The sequence below is a fragment of the Silene latifolia genome, chromosome 11 (assembly GCF_048544455.1).
Source record: "Silene latifolia isolate original U9 population chromosome 11, ASM4854445v1, whole genome shotgun sequence".
NCBI classification, from domain to species: domain Eukaryota; kingdom Viridiplantae; phylum Streptophyta; class Magnoliopsida; order Caryophyllales; family Caryophyllaceae; genus Silene; species Silene latifolia.
This window is the reverse complement of record NC_133536.1, coordinates 51,878,867-51,904,514: the sequence shown is the minus strand read 5'-3', so window position 1 is coordinate 51,904,514 and position 25,648 is coordinate 51,878,867. Positions and strand designations below refer to the sequence as shown.

General features: G+C 38.3%; 1 protein-coding gene across 1 annotated transcript; it reads left to right on the top strand.

Moving 5' to 3' along the window:
- The first annotated feature begins 20,798 nt into the window (after window positions 1-20,798).
- Window positions 20,799-25,065, top strand: LOC141611631 (protein FAR1-RELATED SEQUENCE 5-like). The gene is made up of 2 exons (XM_074430218.1): window positions 20,799-23,190; window positions 24,554-25,065. Exons 1-2 carry the CDS (start codon window positions 20,821-20,823, stop codon window positions 24,725-24,727), a joined length of 2,544 nt encoding a protein of 847 aa, XP_074286319.1. The 5' UTR covers window positions 20,799-20,820; the 3' UTR covers window positions 24,728-25,065.
- The last annotated feature ends 583 nt before the right edge of the window (window positions 25,066-25,648 follow it).

Below are 25,648 nucleotides of genomic sequence, written 5' to 3'. Positions count from 1 at the left end.
GGCTTTTGTAATTAGGCTTTTGGATTAGGTTTAGGGAGAGATTTCGTGTGCTACTTTACTGAGTAGACTGTGTAACTCTTCCTCACTTCTTTTTCCTGACTTATTCTCTTCCTTTTACTCTTGGCTACTCTTTTCTACCCGGATTCGGAACTTGTAATCAGTATTATTATTCCTTTTTATTTCTTAATCGTAATTGCTATTTTAATTCTTTCCTTCTCTTATTGCTTGTTATTATTACTTTATTCAATCTCTATTAGCATTATTGTCATGTTTAATTCCGATTATCTATGCATTGTTGTTGTTGATTCAATAATGGTACGTAGCTAATTCCCCTTTGCTAAGACTAGGGAATCCATGATTATGAAGGAATAGTGGTTGATTTATTAGGTTTAATGCTTGTGTAGTCTTTGTTGTTAATCGCTACAATTAATTGTCTCTGTCTATTTGAGTCGATGCAATTAGGCATTTAATCATAGTAAACCTTGACCTGGACCGGAAGGTTGGAAAGAGTGAGACTCGTAGCGAACATTAGGGCACCACAGTGAGAGCGGAAGCTAAGATATTTGTGCTTTAGGGCGAATTGAGACCGGAAGGAGATATTCACTGCCCCATAGACTATACTTGCATTGACCTGAGACCTAGATTGCTTGACTGAATGATCATGGTGAACCGACTGTCTTAGCTGCTTTCTCCTTATTTGCTTAATCTTCATTCTCTTACCTTTTTCTCTTCCTTTACCTCTCTTAGTTTTGAAATCAAATTCAAATCCCCAAATTGGTTACCGTGACGAACTTAGACAAAGCTGACATTTTCCCATTTTCATGTGGAGATCGACCCGACTTCCCTAGCTATATTAGTTAGAGCCAGTTGGTTATTTTTGATAGGTATACGACTAGCCTGTCAAATTTTGGCGCCGTTGCCGTGGAGGTGGCGCAATTTTGTTGCTTTATTTAAGTTTGTCTCTCGTCTCAAGGAATTTATTCCTTGAGACTGATCTCATTTTTGCAAAGTTTTTGATTAGTTTGCAGGATATCTATTCTAGAAAGTGAACATTGTCATACCTGCTCCAGTCTGTAACTTCTATCTGCCAGGATGCCGAATATAGCCAGCCATTCAGAGCCAACGGTGGATTCTCTTCCAAAAGGTTTCTTACTACCCACTACTGAATCGGGAACTTTTGGAATCCACCCATCCTACATACAGCTGGTCGAGAGAAATCTTTTCAGGGGGGTACCTAAAGAAGATCCGCGCAGGCACATAGAGCTATTTACGGAATACTGTTCCACCATTCCTCTTGCTACTGGGATGACACAAGATAGAGTGAAGGGAGTTCTCGTTCCCTTCTCTTTAGCTGATGATGCCCGGGAATGGTTGAGGGATTTAGACAGGGAAGCAGCCGATGTAACTGACTGGAATTCCCTAGCCTTAGCCTTTTACAGGCGATATTTTCCACCACAGCGCACTAATGCGTTGAGAGCTCAGATTACTACATTTGAGCAATTATCCACTGAAGACTTGAATGGGGCGTGGACTAGGTTCAAGAAGCTTGTCCGTTCTGTGGCTCATCACGGTTTCAAGCGCTGGTTCCTATGCACCCAATTTTACAACGGGTTATATCCGGACCAGAGAGCTATCCTTGATAATGTAGCTAAGGGGAGATTCACGAAAAACATAGAGGATAATCAAGGGTGGCGTCTTATTGAGGAGATGGCCATCCATGTTGCCGAATATGGAAATCCCCGAGGAAGTGGGCAAGTTAACAAGTTGGTAGCAGCTGAGGTGGCGAGTCCTAGCAAAAGTCTAGGTAGTGCGGAGATTACGGAGACTATGGGTGAGCACGCACAAGTTTGTGCTATTACTGAGCATGTGGAGATATGCGGTAGATACGGCATGGAGGGGCATGACCCCATTGGTTTTATGGTGAGAATAGAGCGCGTCCTTACTTATCAGAAATACAAGCAAGGAGTTCCTTTTTCTCAATTATATGAAGAGATGACGAATGTTTCTACTCTCTCTAGGCAAATACCGCAACCAAACCCCTCTTCTACAAATGGGGAGATCGCCGAACTGAAATCCTTGGTTTTGAACTTAACACAACAGTTTGGGGAGAAATGCAACAAGGATGATACCGCCATTGTGGAGTTAAGAGAACAAGTCGCGTAGTTAACACTCGCGAAAAATCAAGCTAACCATCCACCGACGTGCGACCCAGTCAATGCCATAAATCTTCGGAGTGTCCTTACTTATGAGGGGCCAAAAGTACCAGAAGACGGGGTTGTGACAGCTGATGATACCCCGGATGACGATTTAGAAGAGTTCACGGATGATATCCTTGCTGCATATTGTCCAGGAACTCGATCGAGTGAAATTTTACCTCGATCGAGTGAAATTATCCATCAAGATGGTCAATCGAGTATAAATACTACTCGATCGAGAGGTGCAGAATTAGAAGAACTCGATCGACCAACAAATTCCCCTCGATCGAACGTTTTGACAGAAGAAGTCACTCGATCGAGTGAAAATTGTACTCGATCGAGTGAACCAGAATTAGAAGAGCTCGATCGAGTTATTCAAACATCTCGATCGAGTAAATCCCAAGACAAAACCACTCGATCGAGTGAGGAAAGTACTCGATCGAGTGCCAGAACCAGCGGAGACCCTATATTTTACATCTAATTCCGCTACCGTGTCATCTTCCCCTGCTGTGAAGACGTCACGTGCTGTTAAAGGTAAAGAGAAAGTTGTGGGTCCACTCATTCCTACCAGAGTACCCTTTCCAGGACGTCTGAAGGACGCAAAGGTTGAGCGACAGTACGGTAAGTTTGTGGATGTTGTGAAGATCCACCAGGTAACTGTCCCTTTTACTGAACTTATTACCCAGGTACCTACTTACGCTAAATTCATGAAAGATATTGCTACGCGTAAGAGATAGCTAAGTGAATTTGAGACCATTTCTTTTTTGGAAGAGTCTAGTAATTTTCTTTTAAATAAGGCTCCACCTAAAATGAAGGACCCGGGTAGCTTCTCTATTACCTGTGTTATTGGCAATGAAGTAATTGATAAGGCTCTTTGTGATTTAGGAGCCAGCGTCAGCGTCATGCCCCTATCTATCTGCAAGAAATTAAATATGGGTCACCTTAAATTGACAAACATTACCCTACAGATGGCCGATAGATCTGTTAGGCGACCCTTGGGTGTCTTAGAAGACGTGCCCGTGAAAATAGGCAAGTTCTTTATACCAGTGGATTTTATTGTTTTAGACATAGCTGAGGACACTCGGACCCCAATTATACTAGGAAGACCGTTCCTTTGTACAACTGGGGCCATTATTGACGTCAAACAAGGGCGTTTGACTCTTGCAGTAGGGGATAAAGCGATTACTTTCAGTCTGCCTAGCACTTTGGCTCGGCCAATGATAGAGGACACATGTTATTCTGTTGATATTGTTGACAAGTCTATTTATGACTTCTGGGCAGGTTCTTTTATAAAGGACCCACTAGAGGCCATTATGCTTTTGGATGAGTGTGCAGATAACCCAGATGACGATGACGCTGTGTTGGATTTGCTTAAAGATGATTTAGATGAGCGTGAACTCACCGACGCTGAGGGAGAGCAAGTGGAACAGATGATCAGTACCTTTTGCTCCATTGAGGTAAAGGTACCTGAGCGTAAGCCTCTTCCCTCTCATCTAAATTATGTTTTCTTAGACGATACTGAGCAATATCCAGTCATTGTTAGTGCTAAGCTTGATGATGATCAGCTAACTTCTTTGTTAGCTGTGCTTAAGAAAAACAGGAAAGCTTTGGGTTATTCCTTGGACGATATCAAGGGGATTAGTCCCGATATTTGCATGCACAGGATAGAGCTAGAGGAAGATCACAAGCCTTGTAGACAGGGTCAGTGCCGGCTGAACCAAAAGATGCAAGATGTTGTGATGGCTGAGGTAATGAAGTTGTTTGATGCAGGTATTATCTATTCTATTGGTCATTCTAAATGGGTGAGTCCAGTTCAGGTAGTCCCTAAGAAAGGAGGGACTACCGTGGTTAGGAATGACAAAAATGAGTTAATACCTACTAGAGTAGTGACTGGTTGGCGGATGTGTATAGACTACAGACAGCGGAATGCCGCCACCAAGAAATATCACTTTCCCCTTCCTTTTATTGACTAGATGGTAGAAAGGTTAGCTTCTCATAAGTTTTTCTGCTATTTAGACGGGTATTCAGGGTTCTTTCAGATCCCTATTCACCCAGATGATCAAGCTAAGACTACTTTTACTTGTCTTCGGGGCGTGTTTGCTTATCGCAGGATGCCTTTTGGTTTATGTAATGCCCCTGCCACCTTTCAAAGGTGCATGATGGGGATATTTTTAGAGTATATTGTGTCTATTATGGAAGTTTTCATGGACGATTTTAGTGTTTACGGAAGTGATTTTTCTAATTGTCTGTCTAACCTTGATAAAGTGTTGCAGCGCTACATTGAGGTTAATCTTGTGCTTAACTGGGAGAAGTGTCATTTCATGGTCAACGAGGGAGTTGTTTTAGGGCACTTAGTTTCTGATAGGGGAATAGAAGTTGATAACGCAAAAGTGGAAGTGATTCAGCAATTACCTCCTTTTGTTAATGTTAAAGGAGTGAGGAGTTTCCTTAGTCACGCCGGCTTTTATCACCGGTTTATTAAGGATTTTTCAAAAATTGCTAAACCACTTACACAGTTGCTACTTAAGGATGCCCCTTTTGTATTTACTGATGAATGTCTTTCTGCTTTTAACAGGCTAAAGCAGGCTTTGGTATATGCGCCGATCATACAGCCTCCCGACTGGGATTTGCCGTTCGAGATAATGTGTGATGCCAGTGATTATGCACTAGGAGCGGTGCTAGGCCAAAAGAAAGACAAAGCTTTAAATGTAATTTACTATGCGAGCCGAACTCTGGATGAGGCTCAAGTGAAGTACACCACCACTGAAAAAGAGCTGCTAGCTGTAGTTTTTGCCTTAGAGAAATTTCGTTCTTATTTGATTGGGTCAGAAGTTACTGTTTTTACTGACCATGCAGCTTTGAGGCATCTCCTTGCTAAGAAGGAGGCTAAACCACGACTATTGAGATGGATACTCCTTCTCCAGGAGTTTGATTTGCAGATAAAAGATAAGAAATGAGCTGAAAACGTTGTAGTTGATCATCTGTCGCGACTGTCACGGCAAGAGGGAGAAGATTCATCACCTATTGATGAGTCTTTTCCTGATGATTCTTTATTTGCCGTATTGTCTTCTATTGTTAACCAAGAACCTTGGTATGCAGATATAGCTAATTACGTTGTCAGTGGCAAGCTGCCGCCTGACCTTTCCCATCAGCAGAGGAAGCGTTTTCTGTATAACGTTAAGCAGTATTTCTGGGATGATCCTTATTTGTTTAAGGAATGTGCAGACGGTCTCTATAGACGGTGTATTCCGCAGTGGGAGACCAAAGTAGTCCTGGAAGGCTGTCACTCATCCTCCTATGGTGGTCACCACGGTCCATCGCGCACCGTGGCTAAGGTACTTCAGTCTGGTTTTTACTGGCCTTCTTTGTTTGCTGATGCTAAGGCTTTTGTTTCAGCTTGTGATGCATGCCAACGATCAGGGAACATTTCAAAGAGACATGAGATACCACAAAATGGTATCTTAGAGGTTGAGGTTTTCGATGTCTGGGGCATTGATTTCCAAGGACCGTTCCCGTCTAGTAAAGGTAATAGGTACATTTTAGTAGCTGTCGATTATGTGTCGAAGTGGGTTGAGGCAATTGTCTCACCTCATTGTGATGCCAAGAATGTGATAAAGATGTTTAAAAAGGTCATATTTCCCCGATTTAGTGTCCCTAGGGTCGTCATTAGTGATGGGGGAATGCACTTTAAAGAAAAAAAACTAACTTCCATTCTGTCTAAGGTTGGTGTTCAACACCGGCGTGGTTTGGGGTATCATCCCCAAACTAGTGGTCAGGTTGAGGTCTCTAATCGCGAGATTAAAGAGATCTTGTCTAAGGTAGTTTCTAAATCACGGAATGACTGGAGTCTTAAATTGGAAGACACATTATTGGCTTACATAACCGCCTTTAAGACACCGATTGGTGCATCACCTTATCGGTTAGTTTATGGGAAATCATGTCATTTACCTATTGAGTTGGAGTGTAAGGCTTGGTGGGCAATTCGTGAGCTTAACTTTGATCCTAAGTTGTGTGGTCAGAATCGTCTTTTGCAGCTAGATGAATTGGAGGAGTTTAGGCTTAACGCCTATGATAACTCGCGCATTTACAAGGAAAAGACGAAGAGATGGCATGACAAAAGGATTTTACCTCGGAAGTTTCATGTCGGGCAGAAGGTGTTGTTGTTTAATGCCCGACTGCGATTATTTCCTTGCAAGCTGAAGTCCAGGTAGAGTGGTCCTTATACGGTGACAACTGTCACCAAATTTGGATCAGTTGAGCTGGAAGGTCCCGAGGGAAATCGGTTCAAGGTGAATGGGCAATATGGGAAGCATTATCATGAAGCAAATGAAGAAGACAACCGTGTTGAAGTCTTCTACTTCGACGAGCTTGACCCGCCAGTTAATTGATACCAGAGAGGTCGTGCGGGACCTCATAAACCTGCGCTTTTCGGGAGGTAACCCGGACTGTTTTATTGTATTTTTGTTGAACTATTTCTTCGCCTTTAGCTTTTTGTTGAACTTTAAACGCTGAACTATGCGTCTTTTGTATTTCCTTTGCTCCTTATTCGTGTTTTGTAGGTGCAGCAACTCGATCGAGTAGTTTTTCCTACTCGATCAAGCTTATTTGCCTTGATAACCACTCAATCGAGTAACTACTATACTCGATCGATAAGCTGCAGATTCACGATCACTCGATCGAGCTATTTCAAGTCGCTCGATCGAGCATTTTTGACATCAAATCACTCGATCGAGCTGTCCTAAGTCACTCGATCAAGCCATTTCGTCTTCCAGCTGCTAGTTTTCGTCTGTTGAGCTGCTGTGTGACTACCTATGACCTCTCATGCTCATGGTCGGTTTGGGGAGGTCCCTCTTCATGATGTCTTGTAAGTATTCTGACTCCAGTTATCCTTTTCTCCTTAGTTTGCATTTCTTTCCCTATTTTTGGTACAATGAGGGCATTGTACGGTTTGGTTTGGGGAGGTATGCATCCATATCTGTGTTTGCATGTTTTCTTGCATTTTCCGTTTGCACGTTTACTTATTTCCGCATGCATTGTCGTTTTTTTAATTCAAAAAAAGAAAAAAAGAAAAAAATCACATAAAATTCAAAAATTTGCATGTTTAATTTGAGTCGGGACGTTTGAACTTTGACGCTACATTAAATCTTTACCTATGTCCTGCATATTCTTGACATATTGTTGGCATGATAATGTGCATAATCTACGAGTTTTTGTTTCTCTCTTATCTGAACGAATAGACGTGACTCATATATTGGCAAGCTACATTACATTCTGAGGTTAGAGCTTTGTAAACTGGTGACATTCATGACCGGTTTCATTTAGGATGTGAGTAGTACTCTCTGTAAGGCGTGTAACATCAATTTGCATAAGCATGAGTCTAGTCTTCTTAATACTTGTATGCATTCGGTCTGTGGATGGTGACACATGTTAGGAGAGGCAGTTCCCTTTTATTTCATTCTACCCATGAGCTTCACATAGCCAAATTGCCTTTTTGTCCTATTAGCTACATTCTATAATTTTGCCTACCCTAGCCGAGCTAGTGATGAGTAGCTGTTTGGAATGCTTTATTGCAGTTTGGTTATATATTTGATTTCAGAAGTCGGTGGAAGAATTGAAAGGAATGAATAGGAAATGTTGTGAAAAAGAAGAAAAAATAGGAAAAAAAAGAATTAAAAAAGAAAAAAAAAAAAAAAAAAAAAAAAGAAGAATCATATGCGAAAAAATGGAAAATTGTATAGATGATTTTTACTCCCATGTCTTATTTATATCTTATGGAGAGTTGACAAGTTTATGGTGTTTTGTGAGTTGAGTGCATCGAATCTGCACTGTTCTGTATTATTATATTGAGTATGAAGTTGGGATGCAGTTTCATAATTTGGATCTGTGTTGCTAGTTTGTGACACCCTCACTTATCGCGAATAGCAAATTATACAACCAAATGTAAAGAGGGAGACATATGTCCCTAAAATGTATGTGACATAAAAAGTGTTTAAGGGTCACAATAAAATAAAGCCAATCTAGGTTCCAAGGTTACTTTGCTCGCTAGCTCGTCCATGTACCCCATATATGCATCACCTACCTGTCATTCGCATTTTATACAAATACGAAAGCCACAGTCAGTGGGGAGTAACTCCGAGTTCTCCCAGCCACGAAATGTCATAATTAATATAACATGTAAACATAAGAATATGAATACGAATCACACAATGCCTTAGCATATAGATGCTAGACAATCGTGCTTATCATGTGAACAACAATATAACACCACATAGTCCTAGCATGTGAATACTAGACCGACTCATACTACACTATCATGTGAATCACATAACATCCAGGAATCCAAACTCTATCAACTATAGCCGGCTTGCATCTCACCTTCTATGATTCATAGAATCATCAAACAAGAAAGGACAATATATCAAAGACAGGCATAAGTTCTTAGTACGGTCAATAGTCACTCTGTAACTCGAGTCTATACCACGAGGTAGGGAAGGTAATCGAACCGGTATCTTGGCTCAGAGGTTCTATCAAAACATGGCCAAGACACAACACAACCCTAGCCTAAAATCTCACAAGAGACCTAGACATGCGGATACACACCACCGCACCCAAGACCCACAATTTTTCTAAAACAAAGTGAGTACCCTAAGGAGTCCACCAAAGGGTTGGCTAGTACTTAAGCTGACCACTTACTCTCAAAATAAGTAACGAGGTCATGCCCCAACGTGGATATAAACCCACCAAGTCAGGAACACAGAGGCTATCAAGCAGTGAACATACACTCGTCAAAGACTATAATGGCCTATCTATGATGAAGGCCGAAATACTCACCTAGGACCTAGTCCCAGCTAGTCCCAACTTGAATACTTTAGCCCACACCACACAAGACAAGTAGGATACCCAATTAACCATAAAAGGGGCAAAGAGTCCAAACTTGTACACACAAAAGATCATACACACCCTAGTATATGAAAGGCTACGCAAGAGCATATTTAGCTGACAATCCAACAATATCTCCAATATCAATAATAATCCAAATTCCAGCTAACCGTTAATCTCATAATTCATGAGAACAAGCTAAAATGGCAACAAGACAAGAAGACTCAAGTATAAGGCAACCAATTCATCCAACAACCAACATGTGAAATGATAGTCACAATATTAAGGCATCAACGTAAAACATCCAATCTCACCTCAAAGGCAAACCCTCGACCCGAGTCCCGCGACGGGTCATCGGTCAAATCGAGGCTGACTGGTTTAAACCTAGTTTGACCAAACTCGTTCGGTCAATCTGCCCACTCGAGTCTTGGCCTACTTTGGCCCAAATTACAAATTTTATCGCAATATTATTCTCATGCTATTTCCAATTTCTATCATGTGAAAAACGAAAGTAAAACATTATCAATCACCTAAACACTTAACAAACACCAAACACAACATCATTTACTAATGTGACATTAATTCGTCGAGTAACTCGGAATAGTTACCTTAAGCTAGCAAAGAGACAAGCAATAACTTGAGAAAGCTTCTAAAACCCAAAATTACTCTTCATCTTCAACCACATATGAGCCACCTAAAATAATTATGTGAAAGGACGATATTAACGAATTATCTTTATATAAAATATGAGACGGAAATTAATTTAATTATATTTTAAATAAACCAAACTAGCGTCAAAACAATTTATGGACACGGCTCAAAAGTTATTATGACAACCTCAAACTCGTGACTTAGCTAGGCCACGGCCAGGCCACAGCTACGCCACAGGGAGTCCGACACGACCACCACCCGACTACCCATAGCCACCCTTCACCCTACTTCATAACCTGACCCAAAAATCACTCCAATACAGAACCCAAAAGATGCCTAAGTTCGACCCCAACTCCAGTCCTCAAATGCAAAGTGAAAACCCACGATGACGGCTCTCGTCCCCGCCAAAACAGTACCAATCGTCCCCTTAAGACTCCATTCTCGCGCCTAAAAACAGTCCTAGCTGAGCCAACTAAGTCGGCATTTAAAACGGTTTTAGAGCGGAAATCCACAAGTATAAAGCAACTCAAAAACAGACCCTAAAGACTACAAAAATCGCCCAACACGAGTCCAAATTAGTCCAAAACAATCCCTACATGTCAGGATACACCGTCTCAACTATAAAACACACCAATTATCACCCAAAACAATCCATACATGTCAAAGATACACCGTCTTAAATATACCACTTACTAGCTAGCATCCCAAATGATCCCTAGAGGTCAGTATACACCGTCTCAATCATCTCCACATATCAGTATACACCGTCTCAACTATACAACTGACTAATTAACATCCATAAGGATCCCTATATATAATTATACACCGTCTTAATTATAAAACAGACTAACCAGCATTCGAAATAAACATATTTTACAAGTAATATCGAGTAATCTATAATTGTTACCTTTTTCCGATTGAACTAATCATTTATGACTAACAAATCTTCTACCAGACCGTCTATCTCAGCACCTACAACCGTCATATAATAAATAAAGCTGAAAATATAAATTGGGTTTGTAAAAATACGTAACGAAAATGAATTTTACTTACAACGGAATGACGAGAACGACAAGAGGAGCGCTATGGAACAAAAATCATTGAAAACGGATGAGAAACGGAGCATCAGTATCAATTTTGAAGATCAAAATTAAAACGAAGGAAAAGAAGAACAAAGAAGGGAGGAAGAAGACGTGAAGGGATGAAGAAATGAGGCAGCAGCCTGCCAGCCTGCTATTTATTATACGTACGTTTCTTCGTTGTTAAGAAACTTCGATAGTTATTAAAACCGTTTCGAGTTAAATTTAACCGGTTTTAGTAAAAGTTTCAGTAATAAAACGGAATCAATAATAAATAAATTTAATGAGTGAAAATAAAATAAACTCAGCTAGTTAACGTAAATAATACAATATCAGCTTGAATCGGAATTATTAGCGATTTTTTTTTTTGCAAAACTAACGGATATTAATAAAAATTGCTAATTTAGTGAAATAAGCTCAAAATAGTTAATTGGACGGTTTTGTTCCCAACTTCCATCTCGGGTTTACTTAAAACAACTTTCATAAGGACTCGTAAAGAAACGGAAATTATTAAATAAATAAACTCGAACTAATTTCAATAAACTCGAACTAACTTTAAATAAACTTATTAATGATTATTAAAATTAACGTATCGAATTATGATGAAATTAATTAATTAGCTAAGCATAAATATATAAATCGTTAAATGATGTAATTAAATTCAAAATAGCAATTAAAAGAATTTTATCCAACTTAATAAAATACGGGGTGTTACAATCACCCCATCTTTTAAAAAGTTTCGTCCTCGAAACTTGAAAGTATAAATGAAAGGTTATAAAAATAAAACTGAAATTGGAATCGGTAACCAAAACATTTAAAAGGTCACTTATCATAAGAATCAAAATTCTTTCAAAAGTTTCAAATAAAATTTTCCGACAGAACCAGATTCTCAATAAAGGAACGGAAGTGCTCTCGTTGCGCATTCAAGAACATCACATTCCAAATCCAAGATAAGGCCAAAGGCAAATCATTTGTATAAATCAAAAATCAAAATACTTTCAAAAACATTAATGAAGAGTTTTCAAAAATATAAGTCTCATTCATGGAACGAAATTGCTCTTGTCGTGCACACAAGAACGCTAACTTTCCAAGTCAGAGACAAATTTAAAACAAATACTATTCGCCGACAAGCGTAGAACAAGTTATCAAACGTTTCCAATAACTAGTTCTAACATCCGATCAATGTTAAAATCAAAATAAGAGAAAGGTAATCTACTCAAATTTTCTTTTGCAAAAAGCCAAAATAGAAATAAAGGTTTCACTTTTAAACCCAAATGGGGGTCAAATCCCTGAAAATGTAACATTAAACTTTGACGAAGAAGTCATAAATAGATCAAAGTTAACAGAAATTGGATAAAATTTAAAGAAATATCGGGTTTAGCGATTAAAATCATGATAAAGAAGTCTATACTCAAGGAACAAATATGGAATTAAATCAAATTTTCATTTTCAAATCTTTAAAAATAGGTTAGGTTTGCAGAAGTGACATAAACTTTTAAGAATGAATCGAAACTGGTAGCTTGAAAGTTTAGAAGTTGTACAAAAAGGAAAGTAACTTAGATAACATAGAAACAAAGTATGTTAAGAAAGCTCAAACTTAACCAACAAGAGAGCTATAATGACTTTCATAGGGTAAAAATTGAAGTCAAAATTACAAGGATGTCAAAGATAGAGTTTCACAGGATACGAATGTCAAACTTAAAGGAGGAGCAAGATGAAGCGAGGAAATGAGGTATGAACGGTAACGCTTATGATCAAGGAGAAAGGGAATTTAGACAACAAGGAAACTTAAGCAACATGTCAGGGTGTGAGACTAAAAGAGTCGAATCATAAAGATAACTAATTAACAACCAGTAAGAGATATTAGAATTAGGGAGGTATACAAGACAAGGAAATAACGAGTAAACTTCTATACTTAAGATTCAAATCCAACCAAGGTATGAACGAAAGGGAGGAAAACGATTAAAGGTATGAAAGAGGATTTTAAGGCTTAAACCATACGCTTCTTAAAACTTAAGGTTCTCTCTAACAAGGTCACGTCTATTAGGGTATTGTACCTTCATGACAAAACGACCAAATCCCAAACAAGGGTCAAGGTAAAATAAACGCTCGCTTAAGGGGTGATAAATCGGTTAGATACTCCTTCCACCTATCTTATCACATATTAGGATTTCCCTAAATCAAATCTACCACTCAAGTATAAAAGCATCTCTTTATCTCAAGCACTCGACACAACCTCAATGTTTTAAAAACCAAAGAATGAATTGATAAAGACTTCTCAACAAAGTTCTCAAGGAACAACTAACACCAAATCACATTCCCAAACTATACGGGATTGTTAACATCTAAAAAATGGGTTTTCTTCCAAATTCATATTCTAAACTTATCTCATGTTTACTCCTAAGGTGACGACGCTCAACCTACTAAGCTTTCAAATCCCAAACATAAACAACAAGGCTAAGTTCTATAACTTTAATCACATAGGCAACTCATTCCTAACACAAAGAATCCACCAATCGATTATACTTACTTTGTCAAGGAACTAGGTATAAGAATCACTAAGTATGTCTCATCACCTTACCTGAGTCTTTCTAACATCACGACTTCTCAAAGCCAGGGTTAAGGGTCAGACACAAACAATCTCCTCAAAAGTCGAATTTTCCAACCCAGGTCAACATTCCTCACAAGAAGGAGTACTATCAAATGGCGTTAAGGGAGGATAAGCAAGGAACAAAAGACAAGTTAGGAGTACAAGCGTAGCTTTTAAAGTAAAACAGAAGGGAGTTTAGAAGGAGGATAAGCACCAAGAGATTAAGAATAAGGCGAGATACAAAAAGAACGAGAAACATCTTCAAGGAAGTAGAAGCATTCTTCAAAGGTTGAACAAATCTTCAATCCTCAGCAATAGGAACTAAATCTTGATCTTCTTAAAATATAAGTGTCCTTTCAATGGAACGGAGATACTCTTGGCGATCACTCAAGAACATCAATATTCCAATTCAAAGACATAAAAATACATTTTTACATCAACAAATGATAAAACTAATTATCAGACGTCTCCAATAACAAGCTTTAACACTAATTGACGTTAAAACCAGTGAAAAACATTAAAATATTTTCAAAACCTTTAGTTCAAAATTTTTTTTTTTTTTATAATAAGGGTAATAACTCCATTAGCTATAGATAAGCTCACGGTCATTGATCCAAGAACGCAACAATTATTAAATGACAATCAACAAACAGGTTAGTACCTAACAAAGAGCAAACACAAAGAGACTACAACATAAGGTCCTAAGTCTACCCATCTTACCCATCTCTCAAGTTTATTATTTTAAGGTCAAGTTATTTATACTGGGGTGCACAAACGTGCGTCGGGAGCAAATATGCTCTGATACCAACTGTGACACCCTCACTTATCACGAATAGCAAATTATACAACCAAATGTAAAGAGGGAGACATATGTCCCTAAAATGTATGTGACATAAAAAGTGTTTAAGGGTCACAATAAAATAAAGCCAATCTAGGTTCCAAGGTTACTTTGCTCGCTAGCTCGTCCATGTACCCCATATATGCATCACTTACCTGTCATTCGCATTTTATACAAATACGAAAGCCACAGTCAGTGGGGAGTAACTCCGAGTTCTCCCAGCCACGAAATGTCATAGTTAATATAACATGTAAACATAAGAATATGAATACGAATCACACAATGCCTTAGCATATAGATGCTAGACAATCGTGCTTATCATGTGAACAACAATATAACACCACATAGTCCTAGCATGTGAATAATAGACCGACTCATACTACACTATCATGTGAATCACATAACATCCAGGAATCCAAACTCTATCAACCATAGCCGGCTTGCATCTCACCTTCTATGATTCATAGAATCATCAAACAAGAAAGGACAATATATCAAAGACAGGCATAAGTTCTTAGTACGGTCAATAGTCACTCAGAATCGAGTCTATACCACGAGGTAGGGAAGGTAATCGAACCGGTATCTTGGCTCAGAGGTTCTATCAAAACATGGCCAAGACACAACACAACCCTAGCCTAAAATCTGCGCAGACCTAGACATGCGGATACACACCACCGCACCCAAGACCCACAATTTTTCTAAAACAAAGTGAGTACCCTAAGGAGTCCACCAAAGGGTTGGCTAGTACTTAAGGTGACCACTTACTCTCAAAATAAGTAACGAGGTCATGCCCCAACTTGGATATAAACCCACCAAGTCAGGAACACAGAGGCTATCAAGCAGTGAACATACACTCGTCAAAGACTATAATGGCCTATCTATGATGAAGGCCGAAATACTCACCTAGGACCTAGTCCCAGCTAGCCCCAGCTTGAATACTTTAGCCCACACCACACAAGACAAGTAGGATACCCAATTAACCATAAAAGGGGCAAAGAGTCCAAACTTGTACACACAAAAGATCATACACACCCTAGTATATGAAAGGCTACGCAAGAGCATATTTAGCTGACAATCCAACAATATCTCCAATATCAATAATAATCCAAATTCCAGCTAACCGTTAATCTCATAATTCATGAGAACAAGCTAAAATGGCAACAAGACAAGAAGACTCAAGTATAAGGCAACCAATTCATCCAACAACCAACATGTGAAATGATAGTCACAATATTAAGGCATCAACGTAAAACATCCAATCTCACCTCAAAGACAAACCCTCGACCCGAGTCCCGCGATGGGTCATCGGTCAAATCGAGGCTGACTGGTTTAAACCTAGTTTGACCAAACTCGTTCGGTCAATCTGCCCACTTTCGAGTCTTGGCCTACTTTGGCCCAAATTACAAATTTTATCGCAATATTATTCTCATGCTATTTCCAATTTCTATCATGTGAAAAACGAAAGTAAAACATTATCAATCACCTAAACACTTAACAAACACCAAACACAACATCATTTACTAATGTGACATTAATTCGTCGAGTAACTCGGAATAGTTACCTTAAGCTAGCAAAGAGACAAGCAATAACTTGAGAAAGCTTCTAAAACCCAAAATTACTCTTCATCTTCAACCACATATGAGCCACCTAAAATAATTATGTGAAAGGACGATATTAACGAATTATCTTTATATAAAATATGAGACGAAAATTAATTTAATTATATTTTAAATAAACCAAACTAGCGTCAAAACAATTTATGGACACGGCTCAAAAGTTATTATGACAACCTCAAACTCGTGACTTAGCTAGGCCACGGCCAAGCCACAGCTAGGCCACAGGGAGTCCGACACGACCACCACCCGACTACCCATAGCCACCCTTCACCCTACTTCATAACCTCGACCCAAAAATCACCCAATACGTAACCCAAAAGATGCCTAAGTTCGACCCCAACTCCAGTCCTCAAATGCAAAGTGAAAACCCACGATGACGGCTCTCGTCCCCCTCGCCCAAAACAGTAGTACCAATCGTCCCCTTAAGACTCCATTCTCGCGCCTAAAAACAGTCTAGCCGAGCCAACTAAGTCGGCATTTAAAACGGTTTTAGAGCGGAAATCCACAAGTATAAAGCAACTCAAAAACAGACCCTAAAGACTACAAAAATCGCCCCAACACAGAGTCCAAATTAGTCCAAAACAATCCCTACATGTCAGTATACACCGTCTCAACTATAAAACACACCAATTATCACCCAAAACAATCCATACATGTCAAAGATACACCGTCTTAAATATACCACTTACTAGCTAGCATCCCAAATGATCCCTAGAGGTCAGTATACACCGTCTCAATCATCTCCACATATCAGTATACACCGTCTCAACTATACAACTGACTAATTAACATCCATAAGGATCCCTATATATAATTATACACCGTCTTAATTATAAAACAGACTAACCAAAGATTCGAAATAAACATATTTTACAAGTAATATCGAGTAATCTATAATTGTTACCTTTTTCCGATTGAACTAATCATTTATGACTAACAAATCTTCTACCAGACCATCTATCTCAGCACCTACAACCGTCATATAATAAATAAAGCTGAAAATATAAATTGGGTTTATAAAAATACGTAACGAAAATGAATTTTACTTACAACGGAATGACGAGAACGACGAGAGGAGCGCTATGGAACAAAAATCATTGAAAACGGATGAGAAACGGAGATCGATCAATCTTTGAAGATCAAAATTAAAACGAAGGGAAAGAAGAACAAAGAAGGGAGGAAGAAGACGTGAAGGGATGAAGAAATGAGGCAAAGAAATGCCACTGCTATTTATTATACGTACGTTTCTTCGTTGTTAAGAAACTTCGATAGTTATTAAAACCGTTTCGAGTTAAATTTAACCGGTTTTAGTAAAAGTTTCATTAATAAAACGGAATCAATAATAAATAAATTTAATGAGTGAAAATAAAATAAACTCAGCTAGTTAACGTAAATAATACAATATCAGCTTGAATCGGAATTATTAGCGATTTTTTTTTTACAAAACTAACGGATATTAATAAAAATTGCTAATTTAGTGAAATAAGCTCAAAATAGTTAATTGGACGGTTTTGTTCCCAACTTCCATCTCGGGTTTACTTAAAACAACTTTCATAAGGACTCGTAAAGAAACGGAAATTATTAAATAAATAAACTCGAACTAATTTCAATAAACTCGAACTAACTTTAAATAAACTTATTAATGATTATTAAAATTAACGTATCGAATTATGATGAAATTAATTAATTAGCTAAGCATAAATATATAAATCGTTAAATGATGTAATTAAATTCAAAATAGCAATTAAAAGAATTTTATCCAACTTAATAAAATACGGGGTGTTACATAGTTTGGCTATTAACTCCACATTTCCAAATTCATCTTAGCCCCTTCTTACCCATTACCTCACTTACCCAAATGTAAGTCCTCGGCATGTGTCTTGGTCATTAGTTTGGTTGGAATGCGTATGTACGGTTGTCGAAGACTTTATTCATGTTAACTGCATGCATGTTCTTATAGGTCGAGTTAGGTGAGTGTCTTTACTTCTTTCTATCTTTCACATATATACTCACTCCGTGCCTAAATTTGAGTGATGAGCGACCCGTGAGAGTCCGATATCTTGGAGTCTTGCAATGTCGACGGTTTAGTAAGTTTGAAACATTGATTTAATTCGTTTGCACTGATCACTTGCCACTTTGTTAGTTGTTGCATTAAACTGGTTTTGGCGGATGATTTGTAGCCGATGCGTTGGTCCCGTTCCACTGTTTATTCTTAGTTGCATTCATAGTTTGCTTGGGGATAAGCAAAGGTTTGGTTTGGGGAGATTTGATGCGTGTGTTTTATATAAGGTTTTTACCTCATTTTTACACGCATTTCTGTACTATTTTATGCAGCATCTAGCTACAAATACCCCCGAATAGTCTACTTTGGTTTGTCTTGTGTAAATTGCAGGTACGGACCGGAAAAAAGATAAATCGAGCCCAAACTCGCCCCATTTGCATAAATTTATGGAGAATAAGGAATCGGAGCTTGGAACCTATCACTTTGAGGATGCGTGAGCTGATTTCGGAAGGTGTCGAAGTGCCCTATGTGCTAAAATAGCTCGATCGACCACTTTTCTAGTCGATCGAATGCTTTATACCATGAAGATCACTCGATCGAGTAGTTCTCATACTCGATCGAGAAGGACATTAAAGGGAGTTACTCGATCGAACGGTTCTTTCATTCGATCGAGAGGAATTTCTGCTCAGTTATTCGATCGAGAGGAATTTCTGCTCAGTTACTCGATCGAGCGGTTTTATTCCACTCGATCGAGTGATTTTACCCTGTAATTATGTTTTTCCGCCTATTTTTGTATGGGCTTTTATAATTAGGCTTTTGGATTAGGTTTAGGAAGAGATTTCGTGTGCTACTTTACTGAGTAGACTGCGTAACTCTTCCTCACTTCTTTTTCCTGACTTCTTCTCTTCCTTTTACTCTTAGCTACTCTTTTCTACCCGGATTCGGAACTTGTAATCGGTATTATTATTCCTTTTTATTTCTTAATCGTAATTGCTATTTTAATTCTTTTCTTCTCTTATTGCTTTTTATTATTACTTTATTCAATCTCTATTAGCATTATTGTCATGTTTAATTCCGATTATCTATGCATTGTTGTTGTTGATTCAATAATGGTACGTAGCTAATTCCCCTTTGCTAAGACTAGGGAATCCATGATTATGAAGGAATAATGGTTGATTTATTAGGTTTAATGCTTGTGTAGTCTTTGTTGTTAATCGCTACAATTAATTGTCTCTGTCTATTTGAGTCGACGCAATTAGGCATTTAATCATAGTAAACCTTGACCTGGACCGGAAGGTTGGAAGAGTGAGACTCGTAGCGAATATTAGGGCACCATAGTGAGGGCGGAAGCTAAGCTATTTGTGCTTTAGGGCGAATTGAGACCGGAAGGAGATATTCACTGCCCCATAGACTATACTTGCATTGACCTGAGACCTAGATTGCCTGACTGAATGATCATGGTGAACCGACTGTCTTAACTGCTTTCTCCTTATTTGCTTAATCTTCATTCTCTTACCTTTTTCTCTTCCTTTACCTCTCTTAGTTTAGAAATCAAATTCAAACCCCCAAATTGGTTACCATGACGAACATAGACAAAGCTGACATTTTCCCATTTTCCTGTGGAGGTCGACCCGACTTCCCTAGCTATATTAGTTAGAGCCAGTTGGTTATTTTTGATAGGTATACGACTAGCCTGTCAGAGAACATGTAATAAAACCTTTAATCATTTAATTTATCTAAAGTACTCTGGTTTGTTTTACTTTGTTATTCACTACCTTGGGCAATCCGAGATGGTAACAAGCTTCTTTATCTAGGAAGGCCTAGTTAAGGCTCTTGGATAAATGAGGATGTTATAATATATTTGTATCACATCTATAAAAAAATGTCTCATTAATTTTCCAATATCTGTTATATAAAGCCTTTGAGCCTTATTATTGAAAATATCGATGAAAAAAACGAAAATTTAACAATTATATATAGGCTTGAGTTAAGCTCAAGTTTGGCTCGAGCTCGCCTTAAAGCTCCAAACTTGATAACAAGCACAATTTTTTCAAGTTCGGGTAAGCTCGAGATCGGTTCGTGCTCAAACTTTACTTTAGGGTAAATTGATTATTACTCACTTATATAATTCACTTTTTGAAACTTAGTCCCTTATATAATTTTTTTCGAAAACTACTCCCATAAAATGTCACGTTTATCAAATATTGCTCCCATTTAACGACTCCAGACAATAAAATGAAAATATTTCATTCAAGATTTGAAATTTGATACTAACTTTTGCTGTTTATGACTATATTGTCTTTAGCCTTATTATATTGAAGACTTCAACTGCACCGAGAGGAAGAAAATAATTTAACAAATTTGGGAGGAAGAAGGTGAATTTAAAAAAATTAGGAGGAAGAGTTGATTTATAAATTAAATATATACTCCCGTTGTTTTTTTATATATGACTTTCTCACATTTCAAGACACTCTCTTCTCTCTTTAATATCTCTTAAAATATAAGACTAAATATTATGATATGTATACTCATATGAAAGAGTTTTTCGTAAGGAATTTAATGGTACCATTTTTATATTTTTTGAACAAATATATTTTTGTTAATATTAAAGTCAAAGGCTTACCTCGTAAATGCGAAACGTCATATATAAAGAAATGGAGAGAGTAATAAGGCTAAGGGTAATATAGTCATATGCAAGAAAAATTAGTACCAAATTTCAAATTTTGGAAGAAATATTTCTAATTTGTTTGGCCGAAATCACTGAATGAGAGCAATATTTGAAAAGAGTTATATTTTATGGGAGTAGTTTTCGAAAAAGAAATATATAAAGGAGTAAGTTTTAAAAAATAAATTATATAAGAGAGTAATAATTAATTTACCCTTTATTTTATGAGCACATGCTGAAAAAGGGCAAGCTCGGACTTAGCTCGAGTCTTTAACACTCCTACTCCTCACAACAAACGTTTTCAAATGTCGAGCAATCAAGTACAATCCAACACAAACAATCCAGCAACTCAAATAAAATCCGTATCCAATCTAACGGCACACAACCTTCATCAAATCTCATCAACGCCTACTATCCAAACACCTTTCACTACCCCAACTCAAACTACAAACACCCGAACCCCACCCTCATTCCCCCGCCCTTTCTCCCTACTATTTCACCCCAATTCTACTCATCAAACCCTAATTTCCCATCAAATGGACAATCAACTCCTCAACTTCGACATCGAAATCGACCACGCCAACCAAAACGACGCCGTTTTACACGATACCACCGCAACCACCTCATTTTCCGGTGGCGGAGGTGGTGAGCTTGAACCATATGAAGGGATGGAGTTCGAGTCTGAAGAATCCGCTAAATCATTTTACAACTCATACGCGCGGCGAGTAGGCTTTAGCACGCGCGTCAGTTCATCTCGTCGCTCTCGGAAAAACGGCGCAATCATTCAACGCTCTTTCGTCTGCGCCAAGGAAGGTTTCCGTAACCTCAACGAAAAGCGGACTAAACACCGTGAAATTAAACGTCCGCGCGTCATCACGCGCGTGGGCTGTAAAGCTATGCTCTCCGTTAAAATTAACGACGAGTCATGTAAGTGGATTGTTAACGGTTTTATTAAGGAACATAATCATGAATTAGTGCTGCCTGATCAGGTGCATTGTCTCCGGTCGCACCGACAGATTTCCGGTGCGGCCAAATCATTGATTGACACGTTGCAGGCTGCTGGGTTGGGTCCACGGAGGATTATGTCGGCGTTGATTGAGGAGTGCGGTGGTGTTAGTAAGGTTGGGTTTACTGAAGTTGATTGTAGGAATTATATGAGGAATAATAGGAATAAAAATGTTGAAGGTGATTTCGAGTTAGTTTTCGATTATTTAAAGCGAATGAAGGAAGAATGTTGTGATTTTTATTGTAAGGTTCAAGGGGAAGATGATGAAGGGGATGATGGAGGGTGTTTTACGAGGAATGTGTTTTGGGCGGATGCGAATGCGAGGTTGAATTATAGTAATTTTGGTGATAGTGTTAGTTTTGATACGGCGTTTAGGAGTAATAGGTATAAGTTGCCTTTCGTGCCTGTGACCGGGGTTAATCATCATGGTCAGCCTGTGTTGTTTGGGTGTGCTTTTTTGGCTAATGAGTCTGAGTCGTCCTTTGTTTGGTTGTTTCGGACTTTTTTAGAGGCAATGTCGGGGAGGACACCTCCTGTTTCGGTTACTACTGATTTTGATGACAGTATTAGGTCTGCTGTGATGCAGGTTTTTCCTGAGACTAGACATAGGTTTTGTAAGTGGCATATGTTTAAGAAGTGTCAGGAGAAGTTGTCTCACGTTCTAGTTCAGTATCCGTGCTTTGAGGCTGATTTTCACAAGTGTGTTAACTTGGCTGAGTCAATTGATGAGTTTGAGTCTTGTTGGTTGTCGTTTTTAGATAGGTATGATCTTAGGGGGGATGAGTGGCTTCAGTCAGTTTATGCTGCCCGTAGGCAGTTGGTTCCTGTGTACTTGAGGGATGCGTTCTTTGCTGAGATGTCGATTACACAATCTGGTGATAGTATGAACTCGTACTTTGATGGATTTGTGAATGCGTCCACCAGTCTTAATCAGTTTTTTAAGTTGTATGAGAAAGCCTTGGAGAGTCGAAATGAGAAAGAAGTTAAGGCTGATTTTGAGACTATGAATACTCCTGCAGTTCTTAGGACCCCTTCTCCGATGGAGAAACAGGCGTCCGTGCTTTATACGAAAAAGATATTTGCAAGGTTTCAAGAGGAGTTGGTTGGTACTTTGACATTCATGGCGACAAAAGTAGAGGAAAATGGCGAGGTTATTGCTTATCAAGTAACAAAGTATGGGGAGGATCATAGGTCTTTTTACGTCAGATTTAACGTCTTAGAGATGAGAGCATCCTGTAGTTGTCAGATGTTTGAGTTCTCGGGGATTCTATGTAGACATATATTGGCAGTGTTTAGAGTGACTAATATTTTGACTCTCCCATCCCATTACATATTAAAGAGGTGGACGAGAAATGCTAAGAGTAGTGTTATATTGGATGACCAGAGCAGAGGTGTTGCACATAGTTATCTAGAGTCGCATATAGTTCGATTTAGTAAACTACGTCACGAGGCATTGAAATTTGTGGATGAAGGGGCTGCTACTTTGGAGACCTATGATGTGGCCATGGCTGCTTTACAAGAGGCTTCTGAAAAGGTTTCACATGCTTTAAAGTTGGGAGGAAGAACTTCATTGATAAATCGGTGTCCTGAGAATTCAGCTACAGATGAGGGTTCTCAAAATACCGTCCGTGAGGACAACTGTGTGAACCCCAGTGAGCAAGTCTCTGAGGTATATCAAAATTCTCTGGTTCAGTAATTTAAGAATTTGTCCTTAGTTTAGTGTTTGTTTCATGTATATGATCTAAAATCATTAGATTTTGGTAACAACATCACCCAAGTGCCTCAATGGCTCCCCCAAATCCCCATCCTTGTGTTAGCAACACAAAGAGACTATATCCAAATGACCCAAGATGAGAATTGCGTCAAAAACTACATCGAATGAGTGGTACTTCACAATAGAAAGAAACACGGTCACTTTAGTGATCCATTTTGCTTTATTCCATCTTACTTATTTTTGTAGTTAGGGGATGTTATGTTTTGATGTTTTTCTAGATCTCAGGTTGCTTTATTCCCTTCTTCATGCTTTTTTGCCTTCTACTACTGCATTTACTTGGGCTGAAACAGCCTACAAGAAAAAACCGTTCAATAGCCGAAATGGCCTACAAGCGTCAGAATTTGTGGTTCGGTAACTATGAAACTTCCTTGAGTTCAACTGTCAATATGGTAGTTATTTGGCTGTAATGAAAACAAAGATGGTCTCATACTCTCTCGTCTCTTCATATATGGAGTACTGATACTCATATGTTACTTAGCAGGTTTAACAAATCGAATGAAGAAACTAGATAATGATAATAGTTTATTCCATAGTATATTATTCAGTGGATTGTGATTTTGTTGCCAACTTTTCTGTTGATCTTGGTTTGATATTTGCTCTGCTTCACTGAATCTACTCTTACCTGTTAACCGAAGCCCTTGTCTTATCTTGAAAACTTAATTTCATTGCTGGAGGCCTATTGTTAAAACTTTATTCCCGCCTTCATGAATAATTGTTTTAAGTGGGCATGAATTCAGAATATAGTTTTGAGATGGTGTAGTTGGAGAAGTACACAATAGTTATCCCTAATAGTCGAGACAGACAATTATCTTGCACACAACTATAGACTAAGAGATGTAGTATCGTGGGAGAGGTGGTGTCTTTGTTTGACCTTTTCTTTGGTACATGAACTGTTGTTTTTGTGATGGAATAAAGCAATCTAGCTAAACGAATTGTATGCGCTTCATATATTGTAAGATGGTGTGCGTCTAACTTCTTAGCTGCCTAGGCAGGAAGCTGTAGAGGCAATGGGGAAATGTAGTTTTCACGTGGAAACGCGGCCAAATAATTTAGCGCTGTTTTCTCAAGTACAGATTAATTGAGCACCCAACTTTATATTTCCAAAATATATTGGGCAGTATGTAGTGAATCTTTATCGATTACTCCTCTCGTTGACGTGCTTAATTATGTGAAGAGTACATGACTGACCAGGAACCTAATTGTACATTCAGAAGTTTGCTCAAGATTATGATCAATTATATGTGTATGTTTTTCTCAGGATCTCATGGACAAAAAAATCAGAGAGCTTAATAAGGAGCTGGAGTTGGGTAATCGGAAGTGTGAAGTGTATCGAGCCAATTTGCTATCGATGCTAAATAACATTGAGGATCAAAACCAACTAGTAGCAGTGAAAGTTCATAATGTGAAGCTGAGCCTGAAAGATGCCACGTAAATGTGCATTTTTTTTAATAGAAGTTTTATTAAGCCTGTCGACGTAAAGGTGTTGAGCATTGCTTAAACATGTTGCACAGTATGAGTTGTGACTCTTGCGAGTATCTCATAGTTAGGTTAGTCCTGGAATTCCTTTTGTTATTATTCTTAGATTGTAAATGGGTGGATAGTAGGAAAAGTAGAATTGTATAGCGTTTGACGTACCAGTGTAATTTTTTAGCTGTAAATACAACTCAAAATTACCACCAGTAACTTTGGGAATCCGTCTGCTTATATTCTGTGTAAATAACCGTCTCTGACCTTTTGAATGAGAGCTTTTTCTACTGTTCGTTCATTGTACTCGCTCATTTCTTATGAAGCTTACATAATGCAATGTCACGAACAACAATCTTGACCAATTGGATAATGTAGAACAAATGTGAGACTGCTGTATGCATAAAATGAAGTATTTAAGGTTGTATTTGTCATTTGATCATTATGTTAATGCTTGGTTGTATGATATAATTGGATAATGCAAGAACTCATATTTATGAAACTTTCTTTAGGCTGCTGATAACCCCATACGGCCATACCATGAACGTGATCAAAACCAAGATTTTAAAATATTACGACATTATTCTTTAAATCATAGCAATAACAAAAGTATGTAGCATCGTTAGAATCATTGGGGAATAAAATCATCCCCTGATTCCAAACTGGAAATCATGTGTCATACTGGTTTGTCGGCTATTGCCAACAAACCAAATAACATCAAGAATCAAGAAGGAAGAAAGGCACCAAATTCTGTGTAAAGAGAGTCACAATGACTTTAACTATGCCGAAATTCAAACTTAGATTATGAGTATTTTTTTTCAACACTTTTTCAATTATGAAAGCATACGTGTGTTCGCCTAATACGAATGCCAAGATTATGAGTTTGACC